Source organism: Callionymus lyra, chromosome 7 (assembly GCF_982586985.1).
Source record: "Callionymus lyra chromosome 7, fCalLyr1.hap1.1, whole genome shotgun sequence".
In the NCBI taxonomy this organism is placed as follows: Eukaryota; Metazoa; Chordata; class Actinopteri; order Syngnathiformes; family Callionymidae; genus Callionymus; species Callionymus lyra.
This window is the reverse complement of record NC_141824.1, coordinates 20,872,454-20,893,281: the sequence shown is the minus strand read 5'-3', so window position 1 is coordinate 20,893,281 and position 20,828 is coordinate 20,872,454. Positions and strand designations below refer to the sequence as shown.

The following is a 20,828-nucleotide window of genomic DNA, read 5'->3' as shown; positions in this document are numbered from 1 at the left end:
GCATGTGGGAGTGTTTGTTAATATTTCAGTAGCTCGTTATTTCATCATCGCCTGAAAAGTTGATGAGCGAGTGCAACCTCCGTGTTTGCTCTGAAATCTCCTTTTCCCTCCAACTTTCAAAGTCGTTTCAGGTTAATGGCCGTCTGGGTTATTTTCAGTTAATACGACCCACGGAAAATGTCAGAGAAATTATGATTCTGATCGTCATTAACAAGATGGAATGAGACCCGTGCTCGTCTAGGAGATCTACAACATAGTTGGCACACTTATTTCCTCCCCATGCGATCATTACCCCCATTATGATATTTCCTATGATATGTTCTTACTCTTCATTTGAATTAATTCATGTCCTACCTAAATACAATGAAAATAGAGCAAGAATTAATGCACACAGGTTGTTTATTGAGTCTTAAAAAGAATGGATTAAGGCGACAAATTGATTCAAGTTTTGGAAAGTCCTAAGATGTGTCCTAAATTGGGCACTTCTGCAGTTACACTTCATTTTTTGAGAACACATAACATACATGTTATATAACCCAACTTGTTTCGATTGGAAAAAAAAAGCTCTCAAATGTGATAGGGTTCCATCAGCTGGTTGCTATCAGCGTTAAAAAGTAGTAGAAGAAGAAGCTGTAAGTGTGTAGCGATAGTGTTTGATTTGTGACAGTACTACCTCGTAAGACACTGTCTCACAGTGTACTGTGAAGCAGTGCACTAAGAGAAGTGCACGATTTGAGACAGATCACTGTATAAAGTACTAACAACACTTTTTCATTTCTCTTTTTGCACTTTTGCAAAGAGAAATATTCACGACCCATTTTTAAACTAAGTGGTAACTACTTCATCTTTTTACTAGTGCAAGCTTTTTCATAATTTTCTGGGACTCCTGTGTTTGTCTTGGCCTTTTAGAGTTTTTAAATTTGTTGGTATTTTTTAACCGTGTATTGCTTTTGATTGTTCAAGCGCTTTGTGAACCTGGTCTAGAAAGTCGCTTTACAAATAACTATGAATTACTTACTTCAACATTCAAACATCATTCAAACACATATACAGGACGATATTGTTGCGGATGGTGAGACGTGTTTTTCAAGCTCTTACAGTTATTTTTGGGGGAATTTTTGACGTTTTCTTTTTGCTGTTTTTATCTGAATTCTGGTCCATGGAAAAAATGACAATAAACCGGTCCATGTTGGGAAAAAAGGTTGGTGACCCCTGCTTTAAGCCACTCAAGTTAATCAGAAGAATAAACTAAACATTTGTGTTCATAGTATTAAAGATAAGTCAATATGTCCATTAACCACGCAACAACCAGGATAACATTTTTTTTAAATAATTCATCTTGTTATTTAACTTCAATTAATGTTGTTGATGACATTTAGAGTGATACATAATTGAGATTAGTTTAGTATAGTATAGTACATTTTCCCTTAAAATACAGTGCAGCTATAATAAGAATAATACATTTTATTTAAAAGCGCCTTAAAGGGAATTAAAGGTCGCTTAACAGATGCAAAGAAAACATTGAAATCACACAATAATATAAAAAAAAAAAAATACAAATAAATACAATAAACCCAGAGGGCCGCAGCATGAAAACAACACAATAAAAGGTGGTAACACTATATGAAAGGGGTAATGAAGGGGAGTGCAGTGCGGAACAGGTGAGTTTGAAGAGTTGATTTGAAGAGAGTCACAGTTCCAGAGGTCGGGTGCTAGAGAGTTCCAGCTAGAACCGTTATGGTCAAGCTCAGCTAGTTTACAATTTCCTTCATTTTACCTCACAATTAAAATAATAATTTTTAAAAATTGACACGTTTCAACTCATTTATGAGTGAAAAGATAGAGCTAACAGGTAATAATACTTGCACAGTATAATAGTAATAATAATAATAAATCAATTTGTATTTAAGTGTGTCCTTCAAGGCTCCCAAGGACAGTTGATAGATGAAAACACTTAAATCCCAGAGACTATAAAATCATATTATACAATAAAAAGCAGTAGCATAAAATCTGCACGATAAAATAAGGAAACGACAGTGAAGGTAAATATTATGGAGGATTAGGGAGACCGAACAGACGAGTTTTTAGTTGAGTTGTAAGGAGGGGGAGAGAGTCACCATTTTCGAGGTTGTGGGGTAGAGAGTTCCAGAGTTTGGGACCTGAGGTGGATGGAGGAAGAGATATGGTGAGAACGAGTCGGGGGTTTGGACCGGAAATTACTCGACAGCTTCTTCTTCTACTGCATTTTAACGCTGGTGGCAACCGGCCTTTTGAACACTATTGCTGACACTTAAAATCACATTTCGTCAATCGAAACAAGTTAATTATTCAGTTGTGTTTCGACATTCGCAGCCATTTTAAAAGAAGAGATAAATATGTTACGTTTACAGACGTAGCATCATCTACATCACTAAGATGTCGGCTATTGAGTGTGGAAAGTGTCCAAAAATTCCACACTCAATTTTCTGGCCGTTTGAACACACTTGTGTACTCAAAATATTAAGTGAAAGGCTGTGTCCCAAATCGCACACTTATCTGAGTATACTGGTTTACAGTGCACTTACTTGCCCAGTGCGCAAATTTCAACAGGATAATTCTGTCTCAATTCAAACACTTCAGCTCGACAGCTTCTTTTTTTTAATACTTTTTAATGCTGATTGAAATCGGCCGTTGGAACTCTATATTTTGTTGGTTTTTTTTTTATTTACATTGACTTAGAAAATGTTTATTTCAGTATTAATTAAAAATTAAAAGATAGATTACATTTCTTAGTATTAAATCATGTACTTATGTTACAATAAAAAGACACACAAAAGTTCCGTTAAATGACCTGTAATACCTTCATACCTTTCATAATACCTTTAAATACATTTAAACATTTTTCTTAGCTTTTCATCCATGGTGATTTCCAAACCCCGAACCAGTTGAGCACAACTATTTTTGAAAGACTTTTGACAAACAGTCCTGCCACATACGAATGTCTTCAGTTCATCCCACCATCTTTGCACTTCAGCTCAATTCCGACATCCACTTCTGTGGGCAATTTTACTTTGGCCACGGCTCCATCACATTATTTCAATTCAATTTCATAGAGAACGTGAACGCAGCAGTCTGGACCGTGAAAATAATGCCGACTGGATGCATGATGGACTGCTATTTCTCCTCCTGTGAAATTTAGGCAAATGATGGCGAATAAAAGCAGAGGAAGGAGCAGATGAGGAAAAACGGGAGTAAACTCAGTTTGCTGATACAAAATGTCTGGTCACTTCTGGTGCTTCTCCTCTGATTAATTTTCCTTCCTGCTGTTTTTGTGTCACTCATGAATAGCAAGCGGATATGGATTATTAAATAAATTGAAATGCCCAGCGAGGATGAGCTGCCCTAATAAATGTTGTGTATTAACACATTTCCTGTCAGTCAGTTTTGACCGGCTGTATTATATCAGCTGGTTTTTCAAAAGAGCGGTATGTTGCTTGTCTTTCTGAATTGTTTTCATGTGCAGTTTAATGAGTAGATATTTTTTTTATCAACGTCTGATGTATATCTTTATCAGAAAAATAAAGATTTTATGCAGAAATAATGCCCAAACAAATCAAAAGAACTTTGCAATTATAAGTTTGAATGTGTGTTTGTGTCTCTGAGATTGAATAGCTGTGGCTACAGAGACATTTTTTTTGTCAGCTCAGGGACACCATAGCTACATCAAAACATCCACAGTTGCCACTCATGAGAATAAAAAGAAAAACAGAAATCCTTGATTGGTTTCATTCATTAATATTCTTGATTAATTGTCTCGAATTCAAGCCTCCGCTTCAATCATTTCATGTTTACCCCTGCAGGTCTGAAATGCTTTCAAAGACTCATCATTGAAGATGTTTTTTTTTTTCCTTGTATCTTTGAAATAAAACCAATGTCATAACAGGAATTCATTCAATGTTTTGTCACCTGCAGATAACTGGGACAAATTCTCACACCCGTACGCCAGGAAGGAATTCGGGAAGTGGGAGCTGATTCTCCCGGCGAAACATGACAAGTCACCAGCTGTGGATCACAACACCAAACTCAAGGTATTCGAAAGCACTTCTTTATGTCTGTTCTCACGCCCTTGGTGAGCCTCGTCGCAACAGCGTCGCGGCGCTTAGGATTTGTAGTGTCCCTGTCAGGTGGTGTGTTTGTCTTCGACACCGAGTGAAAGCGTAGCATGTCGCCGTCAACGGCATGTCACGTCGGTGGCACACAGAAGGGAGATTACTGCAAGTACACGGCGTGCACAGCGGCACCAGAGGAGGGAGCTCCAGACACGTTTGTTTCAATCACGCTCGCCGGACAGATATGACTTAGTCTTTCCCATTCTCCTGTAGATTCATGTTGCCGCCAGTTGCTGCGAAAACATGTGTTATTAAAGACGACGTTTGCATCAACAATTTTTCTGTGGGTATCATGCAACGTCTGAGGCGGCCATTAATATTCACACCTGGGTCTTATCGCTGATGCGTTCAAGGTTGTAGTAGAAAATATTTCCAAATGACAGAAGCTAGACCGAGTGATCGCAATATTGACACGCACTGTATTATTTAAACTCTTGCAGGCAAACATGTGATCTGTATAGCTTCCTATGTTTAGCATTTAAAATATCCTGAATTCACTTGCACAACATACTGCACATGACCACCAAGACAAACACATTTTATAAAGACTGGCGGATCCAGATGGTGTTTCGTGACAATACGAAAATGTTATCGACCATCATATATTGTACAAAAACTTTACAGACAGAAAGACTTATTTTACATAAGTGTTCAACTGGTCTGTGTATCAGCATGCAAGTCACTTAATTTACCAATTCCCTTATGGGTTTTTTTTTGTGGGACACACAACCATTGACACTCACACCTACGGACAATTTCCCTAAGTTCTGTATGTTTTCGAAATGTGGTAAAAAAAAAAAACAGAGTACCTGGTGTAAACCCATGCAACACGGGGAGAACACCCCATACACCACAGTGAAAGATCACAAGTTGCCACCTTGAGGCAAACCTTTGACATTCTTGCTTCTAAACATTGCGCCACCATGCGCCCTGAGTCACTCGTATGTAAATAAAAAAACGACCGTGTTACTCTGGCAAAGGAATCAGTGGTTTCTCTAGAAACAGGCAGAAGAATGAGGCAGACACTGGCAAAGGTGGACGCTTTGACTCGCGCCTCGGGGCGGTACTAAATAATTAATCACAGATGAACGCAACGAGACGCACTTTACATTTCACATTGTCATCCCTGCCACCCCTGCGGAGGAGAAATAATGCTCAAGTTCAACGCCAGACATGAGGCGGACGGCCACTCTCCTTGAGGACCAGGTCAGCGCTGGCACGCTCCCCGCTCCCCCGGATCGTCTGCCCGGCTCCCATTGTCAGCCGAGGTCAGTCTGAGGACGATAAGAAGCAGATGGAAAAACTGGCACCTGGCCTCTCCTCACGCACCACCCGCTACCAGCGAATGGCCGTCTCGCTGTGAGCTCCACTTTAGGATTAGTTCCACAGCACTCCCTCGTGGAGGCACATGCTCGCCTCCAATATCGCTCATGTAGAGCAGCGTGCCCTCCGTCCCCCTTTGTTCTTGGCCCAATTTGTCTTAATAAACAAGCGGTGTCCTTATGTGGGTGTTTACGACGAACTCCTGTTGATGCAAGAGTCATCAATGAAGAAATCAAACGGCCCTTTTATTTCATCCAAACATCTTGCATATTGGCTCTTTTAGTACCGGCTCACGCCCACCTGGCCATCTGAGTTTTGCTTTAATGTGCGAAAAAAAAACGCCGGCCAACTCATCCACGAGGAGCACCTCTCTGTCAGGGCTAATGCCGGTCCACTTAGCCAACTATCTTTTCCTAATCCCCTAAACTATGAAGCATGTCATCACCGGACTTGGCGGTGGAACCCCAGGTGGCCTGGCCGCAATATAAAAAAACCCCAGGGGGCGGGTCTGGCTAACAGCTTGCAGGCAGGTGGCACTGGAGAAGCCATTACTTGACAGAAGTAGCCGGGATTCGTTAGCTTCTAATGCCCGCTCCTGCAGGGGACGGCACAGGACGAACACACACTGCGGTCAACACTTCAAGATCGATCTCTTGGCCGGCGTTCACGCTGGCACCCGGCTCTCTCATCCCGCTAATGAAGGCACAGTAAATTGTCAGTTAAATATCCAGAACACACTTACTTTCAACCCCTTTTCCATTTCCAAAATTGCCGACATAAAAAGATGAGAAGCAGAGGATAATGATTTAAAATTCTCATTTGCTCCAAATTGCTCAGAATCTTGAGTGCAGATGACAAGCCTAGGCGGAGGATGCTGAACACCAATATGAAGGTTGCTCCCTCAGAATGAGCTATTAAAGCTCATAACCACTGACATGCTGCACTTTCCATCAAAGGCTGATTCACGATGGATTTGGAATTAAGGTTTCTGGTTGTCGCTCATTTGTCACTAGAAACCATCTATTAAGGAACATGAGGAACGTCCCAGCCTTTAGAATCAAATTACATCTCTGCATTTTCACCATTTTCCGATCCTGTCGTTCTCATGCGCTTATATAACCGCCATTACAGTTACAAGAGATGTAGATGAAATCTTGTTTACCATAACCACACCCAATTTTCTGTGATTGGTCCAGCATAGAGTAAGTAAGTAATTTATATTTGTAGAGGTTTTGTCACACAGTGTCATCAATCCCTAGAAGTCTCGACCTCCAAGGTACTCGTTGTATAAACAAAGCAGGGTGTGATTTCAGCTGGCTGGAGGAGGAGTGAAGCCATTATTACATGATAATGGACTCGTAATCTCTCATTCGCTAAGATTTCAGACGGTGAAGAGATTTATAAAGTAAACTGCATCTTAGTGACGAAGACTTTGAAACATGTTAGTGAGTCAAGAGGGTTTTTACAATAGTTCACCTTTAAGAGTTCCCATGTTTGTTTTTTGGGAGAAAAGTGTCTAAAAGTGAGTGGTTAAGGGTTTTACGGCCCTAAACAAAAAAATAAAGCTGAATACTTCGCGGATTTTGTCTATTGCGGGTTATTTTATAACATATTCTCCACGATAAACGAGGAGCCACTGTATATAATTGTAGTCAAGAAAGGTTCACAACAAAAGTCATCTCATTAAATAGACTCACTTTCTACTATTCAGTTGGCTTAATTTTTCTACTAAATGGAAAAAGGACACACTTTGCGTGCATTGCATGGTAAAGGCCAACTGAAGTTAAAGCTTAATGATACCAGGGGGTCTGGGGACCAATTCTGGTCTGCCAAATTATTTAAAGTTCAAATTCAAGTTCAATACTAGTTTGAAGTGCAACAAAAGCAGAATCATCTTTCGAAGAGAAAACTGTGGTTTCTGTTTTTATGAATTTTATTGTTTTTATGAATTATTTCCTCTCTCGTCCAGGTCGTGGTCCATACAAAGTCCGGTGAGCGGATTTACCGGATCTCTCCGTGGGCCAAATATGTGACTCAGGAGGAAAAGGTTGCCATCTATGACTGGGTTCACTGGGACCCACCGCAGCCGTACATGGTGAGCTCTGCTTCTAATGTGTAACGCTGTGTGAGGTGAACACACATAGTGTCCTTGTGTTAGCCATAAACTACAGTCCAAATTAAAATTACTTGTTTTAAACCTTTTTTTTTTAACTTTAAAACTATTTTAAAATCTATAGATGGAAGTTTAAATTCAAATTCAATGTACAAAATGAAGCGTAGATTAGTGCAGAGAGTCAACACATAGAAACAGAAAGCCTTGGGGCTCCTCATTCTCGACAAATTTGATTATTGTTTGACAATGTGGCCACTCTAAAGAGAGGCTTTGATGGTGTCACGGTGTGACTCCATGTCCTCGACTCAAGAGCTGACAAAAACAAACAATGAAGGGTCTACTAGAGAGCACCGTGCTTTCTCTGTAGCTCTTATTTAACACTGTTTAATTAGCCCAACTCTCATTCTGGCTGCATATTCACATTATCTCCAAGTGGCTCAATCATGTGCTTCAAACGGAGAGATCGAGTCCCGGTGGACTCAAAACGAAACCTTTTGTCCTCCACCACAGCGTGAATCCCACGCTCCAATCAAACGGTGGTAAGAAATCGTTGGAACCTTTTTTCTTTTTTTATTTAGAAAATTGTATTTTTTTTTGCTTCCTTCACAGCACGTCCACCCGCGGCCGAAGAAACCCACTAACCTGAGAATATACGAGGCTCACGTGGGCATCGCCTCACCTGAAGGAAAGATCGCCTCGTATAACAACTTCACTTACAATGTGCTGCCTCGTATCAAAGACCTTGGTGAGAAAACAAAAACCTCTCCCATCTTTCTCCCTGAAGTCACTGAGTACACTGTTACATGACAGGTTGTTATCTTTATATTTTCATTCTGCTACTCAAAGAACGAGAAGTGGATTTTAAAAATGTTTCTTTAATCGATACCCAAGTCTCTAACGTTACAGACACATGAGTTATTTAAGGTGTATTTGCGCCTTAAAGTTTGACTTTAATGTTGTTTAATGTTCTGTTGGATTTTTTTTGTGGTTTCACTGTGAATTTTTGGGCAACTTTAGTCAATTTTTCTTGGTCGGAAAAAACATTATGTTATCAAACTTTCCAACCAATTATTATAGTTGTATCATTAATGGTGTTTTCCCTCATGCTAGAGTGGTAATGAAATGTGGGGGTGACATCACACCCAACCTTTTGCGATAACAACTCATTAAAAAGTGTGTTTGATAGAAAACTTTTGAAGGAAAATTCACAACTTGTGAAACTGTGACGAAAATATAACGATGAACTCACAGCTCTGTGTTTTAGAAAGAATTCAAACTAACTTGTAAACTCTGTGTTCTCTCTCACTTGTACAAGTAAAATGGATCTGATTTCTATTCTTTGTTTAAGTAAAAGTGTTAAGTCAGATTCCTAACCTGACACATTTGATCCAATAAATAATTTCTTAACCATCTGAAGTTGCAACACAAAGATTGTTTCCCTTTGCTAGATCGCAAGTTTAAGACCCCAATTAGATTTAATGAAACAAGCAAGGTCCAAATTCTTCATACAATTCCACCTCTCTGATCTGCTACTTTGACCTTCAAATGACCTTGGACGCCCCTAGAAGATGTACCTACTTTTACTGATGCAACTTATATAGATAGACTTATATTTATAATATAATATTATATTATATTATATTGTATTGTATTGTATTGTATTGTATTATATTTGATAGACTTAGATTGTATCATCTTGTTCTTTGTCTTTATTTCTCTTTGTTCTTGTTCTTATTTTATTTTGATTTATTTTTTATGAAAAATTGCTGTATTTGCTGTGGCTATTGGAAAAAAAAACAATTTAGTTCTACCTTACCTTACCTGACCTTAACTTAAGAAATGTTCAGAAGTTAGTTTTGTTGAAACTACTTCTGTTGCGCACAAAAGTATTTCCAAATGGCATTATGGTGTAAACGCATCGTAAGAATACACAGCAGTGGACTATGGAGACCTTTCCTTCCCCTTCATCTTTCTAACCTATTTGAAAAGGATAATAAAACGGGTTACATTAGGGAGAGTGTGTAGCAGGTGATCTTCTTTCATCATTTCACATCAGAGGGTCCCAAGAGCAATTCCTCCTTCTTAACTTATCTAGGGCATCCTCCCTAGTTAAACCTACAAATCTCATGTTTAACACATCCATGGACCTTGTTGGGTTCCTTCTTCATCTGAATCTCCAAAGAAAACCTGGTCCAACACTTTCTCTCTCTCTTACTTACGAACCATCCCTGACTTTCTCATCGCTACATAGATTTCATGGTACAATTATCTAGACCATTGAAGCTTTAGGTGGAATGTTTAAGGAGCCTGATATCGTGACCTACCTCTTGTCAGACTTCGTTACAAACACAGGAGATAAAGATGTTCATAGTCAGCCCTGAGACGAAGGAGAATGTGTTCAGACAGGCATGGTCAGTGGTCACAAACTTCTAAAGCTTTACACATCATATCCAACAACAAAAGCAAAAAAAAGATTTCAGTGGTTGTTGGAGCTCCCTCTTTTTTTTCTCTTTACCTGCCAGTGTCTTTGGTCGTCAAACCCGACTTCACAGCCCAGCAGTCGCACTGAGTGCCACAGTTCCTTCAACACGGGTCTTTTTCTGGCTCAGACCTGTCACACTCCCTCTGCACCTCGGCTACATCGTCGAGGCGGCAGCCTGTTTACCGGGTAGAAGTGACGGGATCACTGACCGCTGGACGGTGTTTTGTAAAGGTGATCCGCGGTCGAACTCTGACATCGCACAGCTGGGACCGGGCCACAGAACTGACAACTTGTTTTCATTTCTCCAGTCGGACAATAGAAGGCAGGAGTGGCCTGATAGTTTGTTTAGGCTTCCTGGCTGAACAAGGGACTTTAGCGAGGGCTTTTTTTTATGTATTTAACCAATTGCAGAACGATTCTAAACTAGTTTTATTTCACTACATCTGGCTTCCTTTGACTATTAAGAGATTAACTCAGTGTGAATTTGTGTGTGTGTAGGTTTATATGCATTTTCTACTGGTGTCTATGATATTTATACTGTATCTAGATTCAGTTTAGTTGAAAAATGCAAACTGTACCTGTTATTACATGTTTATAACATTTATGCAGTATTTCATTTATTGTTTTTTAGGTTATGTGTATTATGAATGTGTCACTATTGTACACAATGTCCGTCTCTGCAAGTTTTGCGGCTTTGTTTTCAAAAACAAACCTATGTGAATGTGTTTTATCCACAATTAGGATGGATACTGTAGATAACGTAGATAGATGGATCCTGTAGATATACTGATAGATACTGTAGATATAATGTCAAATACTTTAGATATACTGATAGATCTTGTAGATATACTGATAAATACTGTGGATATACTAATGGGTCTTGTAGATATACTGATAGATACTGTAGATATAATAATAAATACTGTAGATATATTGATAGATATTTTTTAAATATAATGATAGATCTTGTGAATATATTGATAGATACAGTAGAAATACTGGTTGATCTTGTAGATATAATGATAAATACTATATGAGAAATACTTTCAGAAATTTCCCTGAGAGTGTCATCTCAAAGGGATCAATAAAGTGCAGTCTAGTCTAAGATATATTGATAGATATTGTAGATATACTGATATTGTAGATATACTGATAGATACTGTAGATATACTGATATATCTTTTAGATAAACTGATAAATACTGTAGATATAATGATAAATACTTTGGATATATTGATAGATCTTATAGATATATTGATAGATCTTGTAGATATACTGATAGATACTTTTGATATAATGATAAATACTGTAGATATATTGATAGATACTTTAGATATAATGATAAATACTTTGGATATATTAATAGATCGTATAGATATACTGATTGATCTTGTAGATATAATTATAGATACTGTAGATATAATGATAGATATTGTAGATATAACAATAGATACTGTTTATATATTAATATATCTTGTAGATATAATGTAAGTAATAAGTAAGTTATTTATATTTATAGAGCGCTTTTCCAGACCAGGGTCACAAAGAGCTTAAACAATCAAAACAATATTCAATGAAATATATACTTAAAAGATCAAGACAGAAAACACAGGAGTCTCTGAATATCAAGGAAAAGCCTGAACAAATAAAAAAATGACTTGAGATGTGTCCTGAAGCAGTAGACTCCATCAGGCGCAGAGATATAGCTATATTGATATATACTGAATATATATATATATATATATATATATATATATATATTCATATAATAGATACTGTATATATATTGATAGATCCTTTAGATATACTGGTAGACACTGTAGATGGATAGATGCTGTAAATAGGTGCTGTAGGTACTGTTGATAGATACTGTACAGTAGAGTGATATGTACTCTAGATTGATGGATGGATGATGGATGGATGGATACTGTAAATGGATAGGTCCTGTAAATGAGTAGGTACTGTATTGAGATGGATAGAATTTAATTGATCCCTTGAGAAATATCCTTTGGAGATGTGTTGTTGTGTTTGTGCCCAATAATATGTGTATGTATTTCCATACACAAAAGTGCACAGGAGCTATCTTTTGTCTTTATGCTTAAATGCTTGTTATGCGTGTGTTGTTTGTGTATCCTAGTGTTAAATATATGTGACACCTAACACTTTGTTCATGTATGTTTTTCAAACAACATTGTTTCTTCCACCTTTGTATGCGTGTACTTGTTGTGCCAAATTGAGATACACAATGTATGGGTGTGAGCATACATGGATGTTGTGTAAGATGATGAAGACCGCGAACTGTTTGTGTTAATACCCAAGGCACACTTTGTGCATTTGTGGTGTGTTTGTTGCATCCGTCAGAGTGTGTTTTATGTGTGCCCACTCTGATGTGATATTGACAGTAGTTATGTGCACTCTAAAAAACACTTTATGTATACATGTAGCTTTGTGTTGCAAGATTGTGTACATTATGCTCAGATGGTGTGGGTATTTGTTGTGTTATGCTAAGTTCAAATGTTTGTGTAAATATTGTGTTTTTCTCTCCTGAGAGGACTTCTAAATATTTTGTAGTGATTTTAACAGCTGTATTGTGTCATTGTTTATGTTTGTGAAGAAGACAAATCATTCTGAATCATTAGGAGGATGTGATATCGTCTCCTCGAAGCTGATGATTTAATTTAATCCTCCTCTTATTGCTATGGTTATTACACATGTGATTTATTAAAAGCGGCTGAGTAATTGTTTTCCATAATAGCTTTAATCAGCTTTCTAAAGCCTTTAGAATCCATGTGTGGCTGTTGCAAACCATTATTTTCCATCTAAATGCAGCTTGAGAGCGTTTTAAACTCGGGGATGCGACTGCTGCTGCTGCAAAAAAAATATCAACCTGAAGCAATCAGATAAATGTTGTTTTCCTGCTCCTGTCATCCTATTGAGCTGATAAAAAAGCAGCCGGAGTAAACGCTGTCAAAGAATCTACCTTGGAAAAAAAAAATTTTGCACAATGGGATTCTCCGGGAGGCTAAACTCCAGCGTCTCCTGTGACGGCTGCCATCTCGTTTCTGTCTGACTGAAGCCAGCGGATATATAAATATATAAGAGAGAGAAGCTTCCTCTCACCCAACGCTTTGTCACGGCTCTTCAAAAGTTCTTTTTCCGCTCTGAAAAGAATCTTCAGGGAGGAATAAATAAATAAAGAAATGGTGCGGGGCCTCCCTCTGGATCGCTCAGCGGCACTTTTAAAGCTGTTGTTCTCTCATTCATGGCGGCAGATCTTCTGGAAGAGTCGTACATGACCCCGTGACTCTGATCGCCGGTGTTCCCCCGCTCATCTCATGGGTTCTGCCGGCTGGATGAAAGCGAAGAGACCGAAGCTGTCTTGACAGACGCGGGTCAAGAGTGTCGCGGCGTCTCTTCTGTTCCGGGGCGAGTGTGGGCGAACATTTTCTCCGGGAGGTTATGTCAGCTTCTGCTGGAAGTCTCTTGTCATGAGTGTGTGGCAGGAGAAATCAAGGTGGATGGATAGAGGACTTTTGTGTCGCTGCCAAAAGTGTGTCACAATTTGCACAAAGCTTTTGTGTCACTACTGTGACCGAGAAGAGAAGAGAGTCACTCTTTTGTGTTACTGTGTGTTGTTACTTAATCATTGAATTACATTTTAGTGTATATGTGTTGTGTACGCCATGATGCATGTGTGTGGCACAAATGTGTTTCTTGTGTGTCCTTGTTTGCTTTTGTTTCTGTCAAATTGTGTAGGTGTGTTGTGTTGTCTTTGGCAAGACATTCTAAGCTGAACAAAGACATTTTCCCAAGGTTTATTTTTCGTATGTTTGTGTGAGAAGCTGTGTCTTTTATATGAACACAAAACAGTCATTTCGTTTTCATTTTTCTTGTGGTGTGTCTCTATTTTTGTTTGATCCATCATTTATTTTAAAACATTTTTTTAAGCTTCTTTTTGTGTATAAAAGCCTAATTTTTGGTAAAGTTTGGCACAATAATGAACATAATCATTTATCGCAGCTTTGTGAAACTTGCCTCTGTGTGCGTACTGTGTGTGTTCGCCTCTTTTGTGTGTTGCTACCTTGATGTTTTTTTGTTTCTCTCTCCGCTGTCTTGTTCAATCTTTTTATAATGAATTTGTGTTTTCCTTTTGTTTGTTTACTGTGCACGTTTGTGATTTGTGAGTCTTTGTGCGCACATAAAATCAATGTAGAAGTACTTGTTCATTCCAAACCATACGACTGTCTTCATCCTTTTGTCGTCCATGTATTTGTGTGTTCCTCCTAGTGTTTGCATGCTTGTGTGCCTTAAATAATGTCTGCACGTGTTTGTGCAGAACTTTTTTATTTAAATACTGCAACTATATATGTGCATTTGAGTATTTACGTCTTTTTTAGAAGAGTATTATTGCGTGCATTTCTTGCGCAAGAGTGTGAAGTGATGCAGCACCCTATGCACTTAAATCTTCTCTAAACAAAGTTGCAACACCAAGATCAAACACCAGTTTCCCGATGATAAATAATAAACGAGTTCTGTGAGTGCTCAACCCCTTATTTTTTTTTGCCGTGAAAGTGCGGCAGAGAAACTTTCAGAAGATGCAGCGAAGAATCATCTCCTAAAATAGCTGCATTTCTTAAATTGCCGGTTTCAGATGAGATCTCAATAAGTTGCAGTTATGATTACAGAGGAACTTTAAATTAAGTTGGAGGAAACAACATTGTTGCCAACAATTGGTCGCTTTCTCTCGCACATGGACAGTTTTATCCCTCAATAAAGGGTCATTATATCTGCAAAGTGATCGTTTTGGAAGTATTATGGGTTTATCCTCGGCGCCACTGTCTCCTAATCTCACCAGCCTGACTCCATGCAAACTTTGTGATCAGTGTTATTCTCTTTGCAGAGGTTATTTTCGTGGACACCTTTATGATTTATATAATGTTTGACTTGATGATAATGTTGTTATTGTCTGCATGGGGTCATAATGAGCTTAAGCCTGGATAGTTCACCAATCCATCAACAGACAAACACTCATGACCTCCTAGTTAAGCTTTGTTCGGATTGCTCATCACCTCTGCCAAGGAGCTTTCAAGAATGCTAATAACTTGAACACAGTACAGACTTTAATGATCAGGTTGTATTTTCGTGATGTTATCGAGTTCCATCAGAATCCATTCAGGTTTTAAAATATTCAGCTCTTGCTTGTATGGCTTCTGCTACTGCTACTCATACACCCAGCTCTGATAAGGTTCAGGGAAAATTGAAAACTTAACCTCATCTACAGTATATCTATAAGGAGCACATGAGTTAGATCTCTTCTTCAAATCCAAGTGTCCACAATGAACTTCTCTTTGTCTGGACTAAGCCTGATTTTTCTTTTTTATTTATCCACAAAGGCCAAAAAAGGCAAAAATGGCTGTGCACTAACTACTATTAGCGTTATCAGAATCATTTTCTTTGGCTAATTCCAAGGAAAGTTTAAACTGCAATTCCAATTTTTTAACTCTTTTTAATTAATCAAGTTTGCTACTCAGTTGTAAATGTGAAGAGTACACTAGCATCATTTAATTTAAGTTAAAGGCTTTTGCTAATTATGTTTAGGTCCTTGCAAGTATATTAAAGGTACAATAAAATATAAAAATCTCAATTAGATAGCCTTTACATTTTATTTAAAATATGTGTATCTTGGAAATAATACCCGGTCAACGACGGGTACTTCAGCTGATTTAAGATATAATCCAGTCACTTAATAAAATCAGTTTGAGGTTTCGTTACATATCAATGTAGAGAAGATTTCAAGAGCCTAGACGAGTCATTGTCGTGTTGCTTCCTTGATTAGAATAGATTTTTGTGAAAACTGACAGTACAATTCATGAATCTAGTAGGTTCTCTAATTAATGAATGTGTAATGTGTTTCATAAAGTCATGTCTTCTTTGCTATGGTATGCCCTCGCTTAGTGCTTTCTTATTTTTCACATCCATCACGCTGTCATCATTGTATACATTTGATTGTTAATTCAACGTCGTTTTTCCTCTCATTTCAGGTTATAACTGCATCCAACTCATGGCCATAATGGAGCACGCCTACTATGCAAGCTTTGGGTACCAGATCACGAGTTTCTTTGCTGCCTCCAGGTGAATAATTCGGTTTAATCATGTCTATATAACAGTTGAATATGGTTAAATAAAGTAATGGCTCACTTTTTTGTACTACCTGGAAAATGCTTGAAACCCACTGAAGTGGGATGTAACCCACTTTTTTGGCCGACCAGTTGAGAGTCTTAAAACATCAAATGCATTAGTGGTCTAGCAAAAAATACTACATTTTCTCTTATTCAAAGAAAATATGTGTGTGTTGTTCGGTCTTAATATGTTTGTGTGAAGTGTTGAAGGTATCACATGTAGGACGATCAATGTGATACCTGGAAAAAAAACAGGATGTGTGACGAGTCATACGACAGAGAAATGTCTTTTTTATCTTGCTACACACAAAAAGTACTCCTCCTGATCCTGCATAAGTTTTATGTGCGAGAAGACTCGCTTCGCAAAATAATACAGAGAAGGCAACGTGGCACTTCATAACAACCACAAATCAGGGTGAAGAAGTCCGACCCCGCCAGTAATCTCTCTGTAAATACATTTCCAGCTAATCCACAGACTGAGGGAACTCTTGGATAAAGGTTGTGTACTGGCGGGAGTATTAATCTTCTCTCTCAGGTTCGCTCGGGCCTGCTTAGAGTACAACCCAAAGTGTATTTCGGTGTAATTTCACCCATGATTGATCTCTTGGTGAGCAGCGGAATACAGCAAGAAGATAATAGTTTCACTGTTTACAGGATTTCTGCCTTAGGCTGAATTATAAATTATTTTTTTTGTTCATTCTTTAGCCATAACCTGTGAATCGTGCTCTAAAAACGAATTTGAAGACTTTAGAAAATCCTTTTAAGGTTGCCTTTTTGTAAATTAACTTTTCTCAGATCAGATGCAATTAAATTTAGCATCGGACAATCAGCGTAGAGTTTCTCTTCATGTGTGCAAAATATGATGCGCCTCTCTTCTTACCCCCCCACAAAGTATCTGGTTGAACTTCTTATTTCCATGGATTAGTATTTGTTTATGTACCTCTTTTTGGAACACTTGACCCTTTTATTACTAGGAGTGTGTATCACAAATCACGGAATAGGGGCAACGATACGTTACATTGCGATACTGTAGTATAAAGGATACATTTGTAATATTGTCCAAGTACTTGACTCTGGTGTTGTTGAATTTACAGACAACAAGGAGCCAGCAAAAGAAGTCATAAATGCTTAAATTTGGAAGCAGCTAAAGTCAACTGTATCCTCTCGTCCTTAGTCATCTCTGGACTCTCGAGGCATCATTCTTTGTTCATTGTCCCCTTGGACGTAATAAGCTCTGCCATTTAGCGGATGTTAAATTACAAAACATTTTTTATTTCTACACTTTACTGTAAACCAAAAATATAATTTTAAAGCCAAAAAAGTTTTTTGGGATACAGTGCTGTCAAATATCGATATTGTATCATACAAATTGCAATATATCGCTGTATCTATGTTTTCTAAGACCCCTTTTATTACATCATCATTTTTTACAAATTATAATTTTGAAGGGTTTTCCTGATTTAATAGATATTAAACAAAACATATGAGTGCTTAAATATCTATCAGGTATTTATACATTTCTGCGTCCCTGCCCTCAGCCGCTTTGGTACCCCGGACGAGCTGAAGCTGCTGATCGACGTGGCCCACTCTCTGGGCATCATAGTTCTGCTGGACGTCGTCCACAGTCACGCGTCCAGCAACACATCGGACGGGCTCAACCAGTTTGACGGCTCCGATTCTTGTTTCTTCCACTCGCCTCCGCGAGGACAGCACAGCCTGTGGGACAGTCGACTCTTCAACTACTCCAGGTCAGTCTCCTTCTCGACACGAGGACAGACCCGATATTTGCTCAGAAACAACATTTTTAGTTTCTTTCTCTTGAATTTTATATGGTGTGTTCAGGTACCAGGAGAATAAAGACAATTTACTCAAATCAACTTTATTTATAGTGCACTTTAAAAGCGACAGCAGTTGACACACAGTGCTGTACAAGAAGTTCAATTGAACATGATTAAATAACAGATCCATGTGAGTCTTGGTCTTTTGATATTACTTTTGTTTGTAGGAAAACAAAGGTTTTATTTGACCAGATAGTTGCAATGTAGCATTAACATCTTGCCCAAAAGATCACCTTTTTGAATCAATTAAGTTTGCAGCTTGGTTGTTATTGGAATATTTAAAGACTACAGTAGAATTAATTGAATTAAATGTGAATGTTTTTGCACATTAGGTAAGACACATTAATGCGAAACTAATGTCAAAACCTCACTCTCCTCTCACTGAAGTCTTTCTTCTCCATCTCCAAGATGCAGCAAGTCCCTCATCATGACCATATTTTTTTTGAAGTTGTTTCTTTATGAAGTTCGGCCCCGTCTGAAATCTCGGCGAACGAGGTGTTACAAGAGTTGAGTCCATTATGACATAAAGATGGCGTCACTCGTCCTCCAGCCAGTTGTAATCACGCCCGCTTTGTTAATACAATCTGTCCCTTGGAGGTGGAGTCTACAAGGATTGATGACGTGTGGTGACTAACCTCGATGCTTGACCAGTCACAGCAGCACATTAAGCACATTTTCTAATGTAAATATTTAAATGAAAATAGAGTTTTGTACAAACAGACACATACTGATGATACAATAGATGACCAAAATCCATTTTAGACACTTAAATCAACACATTAGTTGCCCTTTAACAGTTTTAAGTTGTAACCCGGAGCGACACTGTTGCCATTTTTCCAGCCTGAGTGTGAAGTGAAACATTTGCTTTTACCAAAACTATCAATCTATGTTGATTCAAGCGTCCTCTGAGCACTTGCTCAAAGAGAACCGGGTACTTGTGAACTTGTGATAACGTTTCCCGCAGCTCGGCGTCGGACACGTAGGCATAGGGAAGCGAACGATCTGCCATTGAACTGGCCTCAGATCAGGAGTGCTCATTAGACACGGGCGCAGTCATATGCGAGGCACCCGAGGGCACATGAAGAGCCATTTGTAAAAGCCCAAAGGAGCGGCGCAATGTCACAGGCACTTCATTTGTCTTCTCCGCCCCTCGCAGGTTGTTTGGACGTGTCATTTGTGTCAAGCTGCTCGCTTTAGAAGGAAATCAAGCTCAGAGGGGAAGCCGCCCGAGCTGCCACGAACATACAGGCGTTTTTTTAATCAAGCGGCGGCGCTATCAGACATCAGTGCCTGAACATGATGTTCTTATTAGGTCGACAGAAGCTGACTGATGCAGGCTATCAAAGCGGAGATATATTTTCCAACTTGCTGTCTCCCCTGCTCCGCTTCCACTTGTGGGTCTTTATCAGAGGGCACCTTTTTCCCCAGACATCCTTCTAATAACTTCCCACCGCCTGGATTTATGCCGCCTGTCTTTCTTATTAACTCTGGTCGTCTGTGAGTGAAGAACATTTACATTCATTCTTGTTTTTTTATTGGAACATAAATCCTCACAACAAATATCTGGCGACTCCAGAAACACAATCTATGTTATTCTTAGTGTGTTGACGTATTTATCAACATGATTAGGACAAAGACATCTTTTCAAAGTATGAGATAAATCAACCTTTTTTTCTTGCGGAGCCATTACTTCTCTATTTCCCCCTTTACCTGACGCAAATATCTATATGATTCTTTGCCCTCACACAGTTCTTTCTTGAAGGTCAATAAATGTTAAAACCCAACTCTCCTGACTCACTCACATGTTTCAAATGTTGAAGTCTTCCTCTCCAAGATGCAGTAAGTCCCTCATCATGACCATGTTTTGAACTTATAAAGACGAAGCACTGAAATCTTGACAAACGAGAGGTTACGACAGCAGTCCATTATGACGTAATAGTGGGCTTCAACCACACAACCTGTAATCATGCCCCACTTTGTTTATACGAGGGTGGAGAATCCGTGATTGATAAGGTGCGGTGACACACCTCAATGTTTGAGTGGGCGTGATTATGGTAAACAAGATTTGATCTCCAGAAAGCTAAGCGTTTTCAGTGGGCGGGCGAGGGTGGTGAGGCACTGACTCCTTAAGCGTCATATTTACACAAGTATATAAACCCACATCTCATCAGCATTCTTCACACACATATGAAGTTAAAAAAATATATGATTTAATTAATAATTTCTTGGGGAATTTACCGTAAAGCTTAGCGAGACCTCTCCAGATTTAAGTTATTGCATCAGGTCTACCGCTAGATTTATACAAACCGGAACAATGTTTGGTTATTATGGTAGGAGGATAAATATTGAGTATTGAATGGGTCAATACAAGAATATATACAATATAATTTAGTTTTTAAATATTCTATTGTATTTCTATTTCTATCATTCCTTTTTATATGATTGAAATTAAAGCTGTTTCTGGTCTTACCTTTATCTGTAGATAAAGTCCATCCTCCTTTCCTTAGCCATACAAACCTCTGTTACTTTGTTGTCAAACCTTACTTCCTGTAGTTTTAAAAGTCTCTCCACTTCAACGGAGATGTGACGTAGTTTAATGAGGCTCATTAGCTTGTGCCTCAAGCTTTGCCTTTTCACTTGTAGGTTGTATTTCAGATAAGCGAAAATAAATAAGACCTTTTCAAACATTAAACTTTAATGGATAAAGACATCAGCCAGACTGTGGAAAACTAAGGCAAATAAACG

At 38.5% G+C, this 20,828-nt stretch overlaps 1 protein-coding gene across 1 annotated transcript in view; it reads left to right on the top strand.

Annotated features, from left to right (window-relative positions):
* The window catches only part of gbe1b (glucan (1,4-alpha-), branching enzyme 1b), a 92,161-nt gene that overhangs the window by 14,491 nt on the left and 56,842 nt on the right, over positions 1–20,828 (top strand). Inside the window, exons 3-7 of the mRNA XM_087795126.1 lie at positions 3,952–4,067; positions 7,441–7,566; positions 8,194–8,329; positions 16,108–16,198; positions 17,784–17,993. Of these exons, the coding sequence (XP_087651252.1) occupies positions 3,952–4,067; positions 7,441–7,566; positions 8,194–8,329; positions 16,108–16,198; positions 17,784–17,993 (679 nt within the window). The remainder of the gene's footprint in view (positions 1–3,951; positions 4,068–7,440; positions 7,567–8,193; positions 8,330–16,107; positions 16,199–17,783; positions 17,994–20,828) is intronic.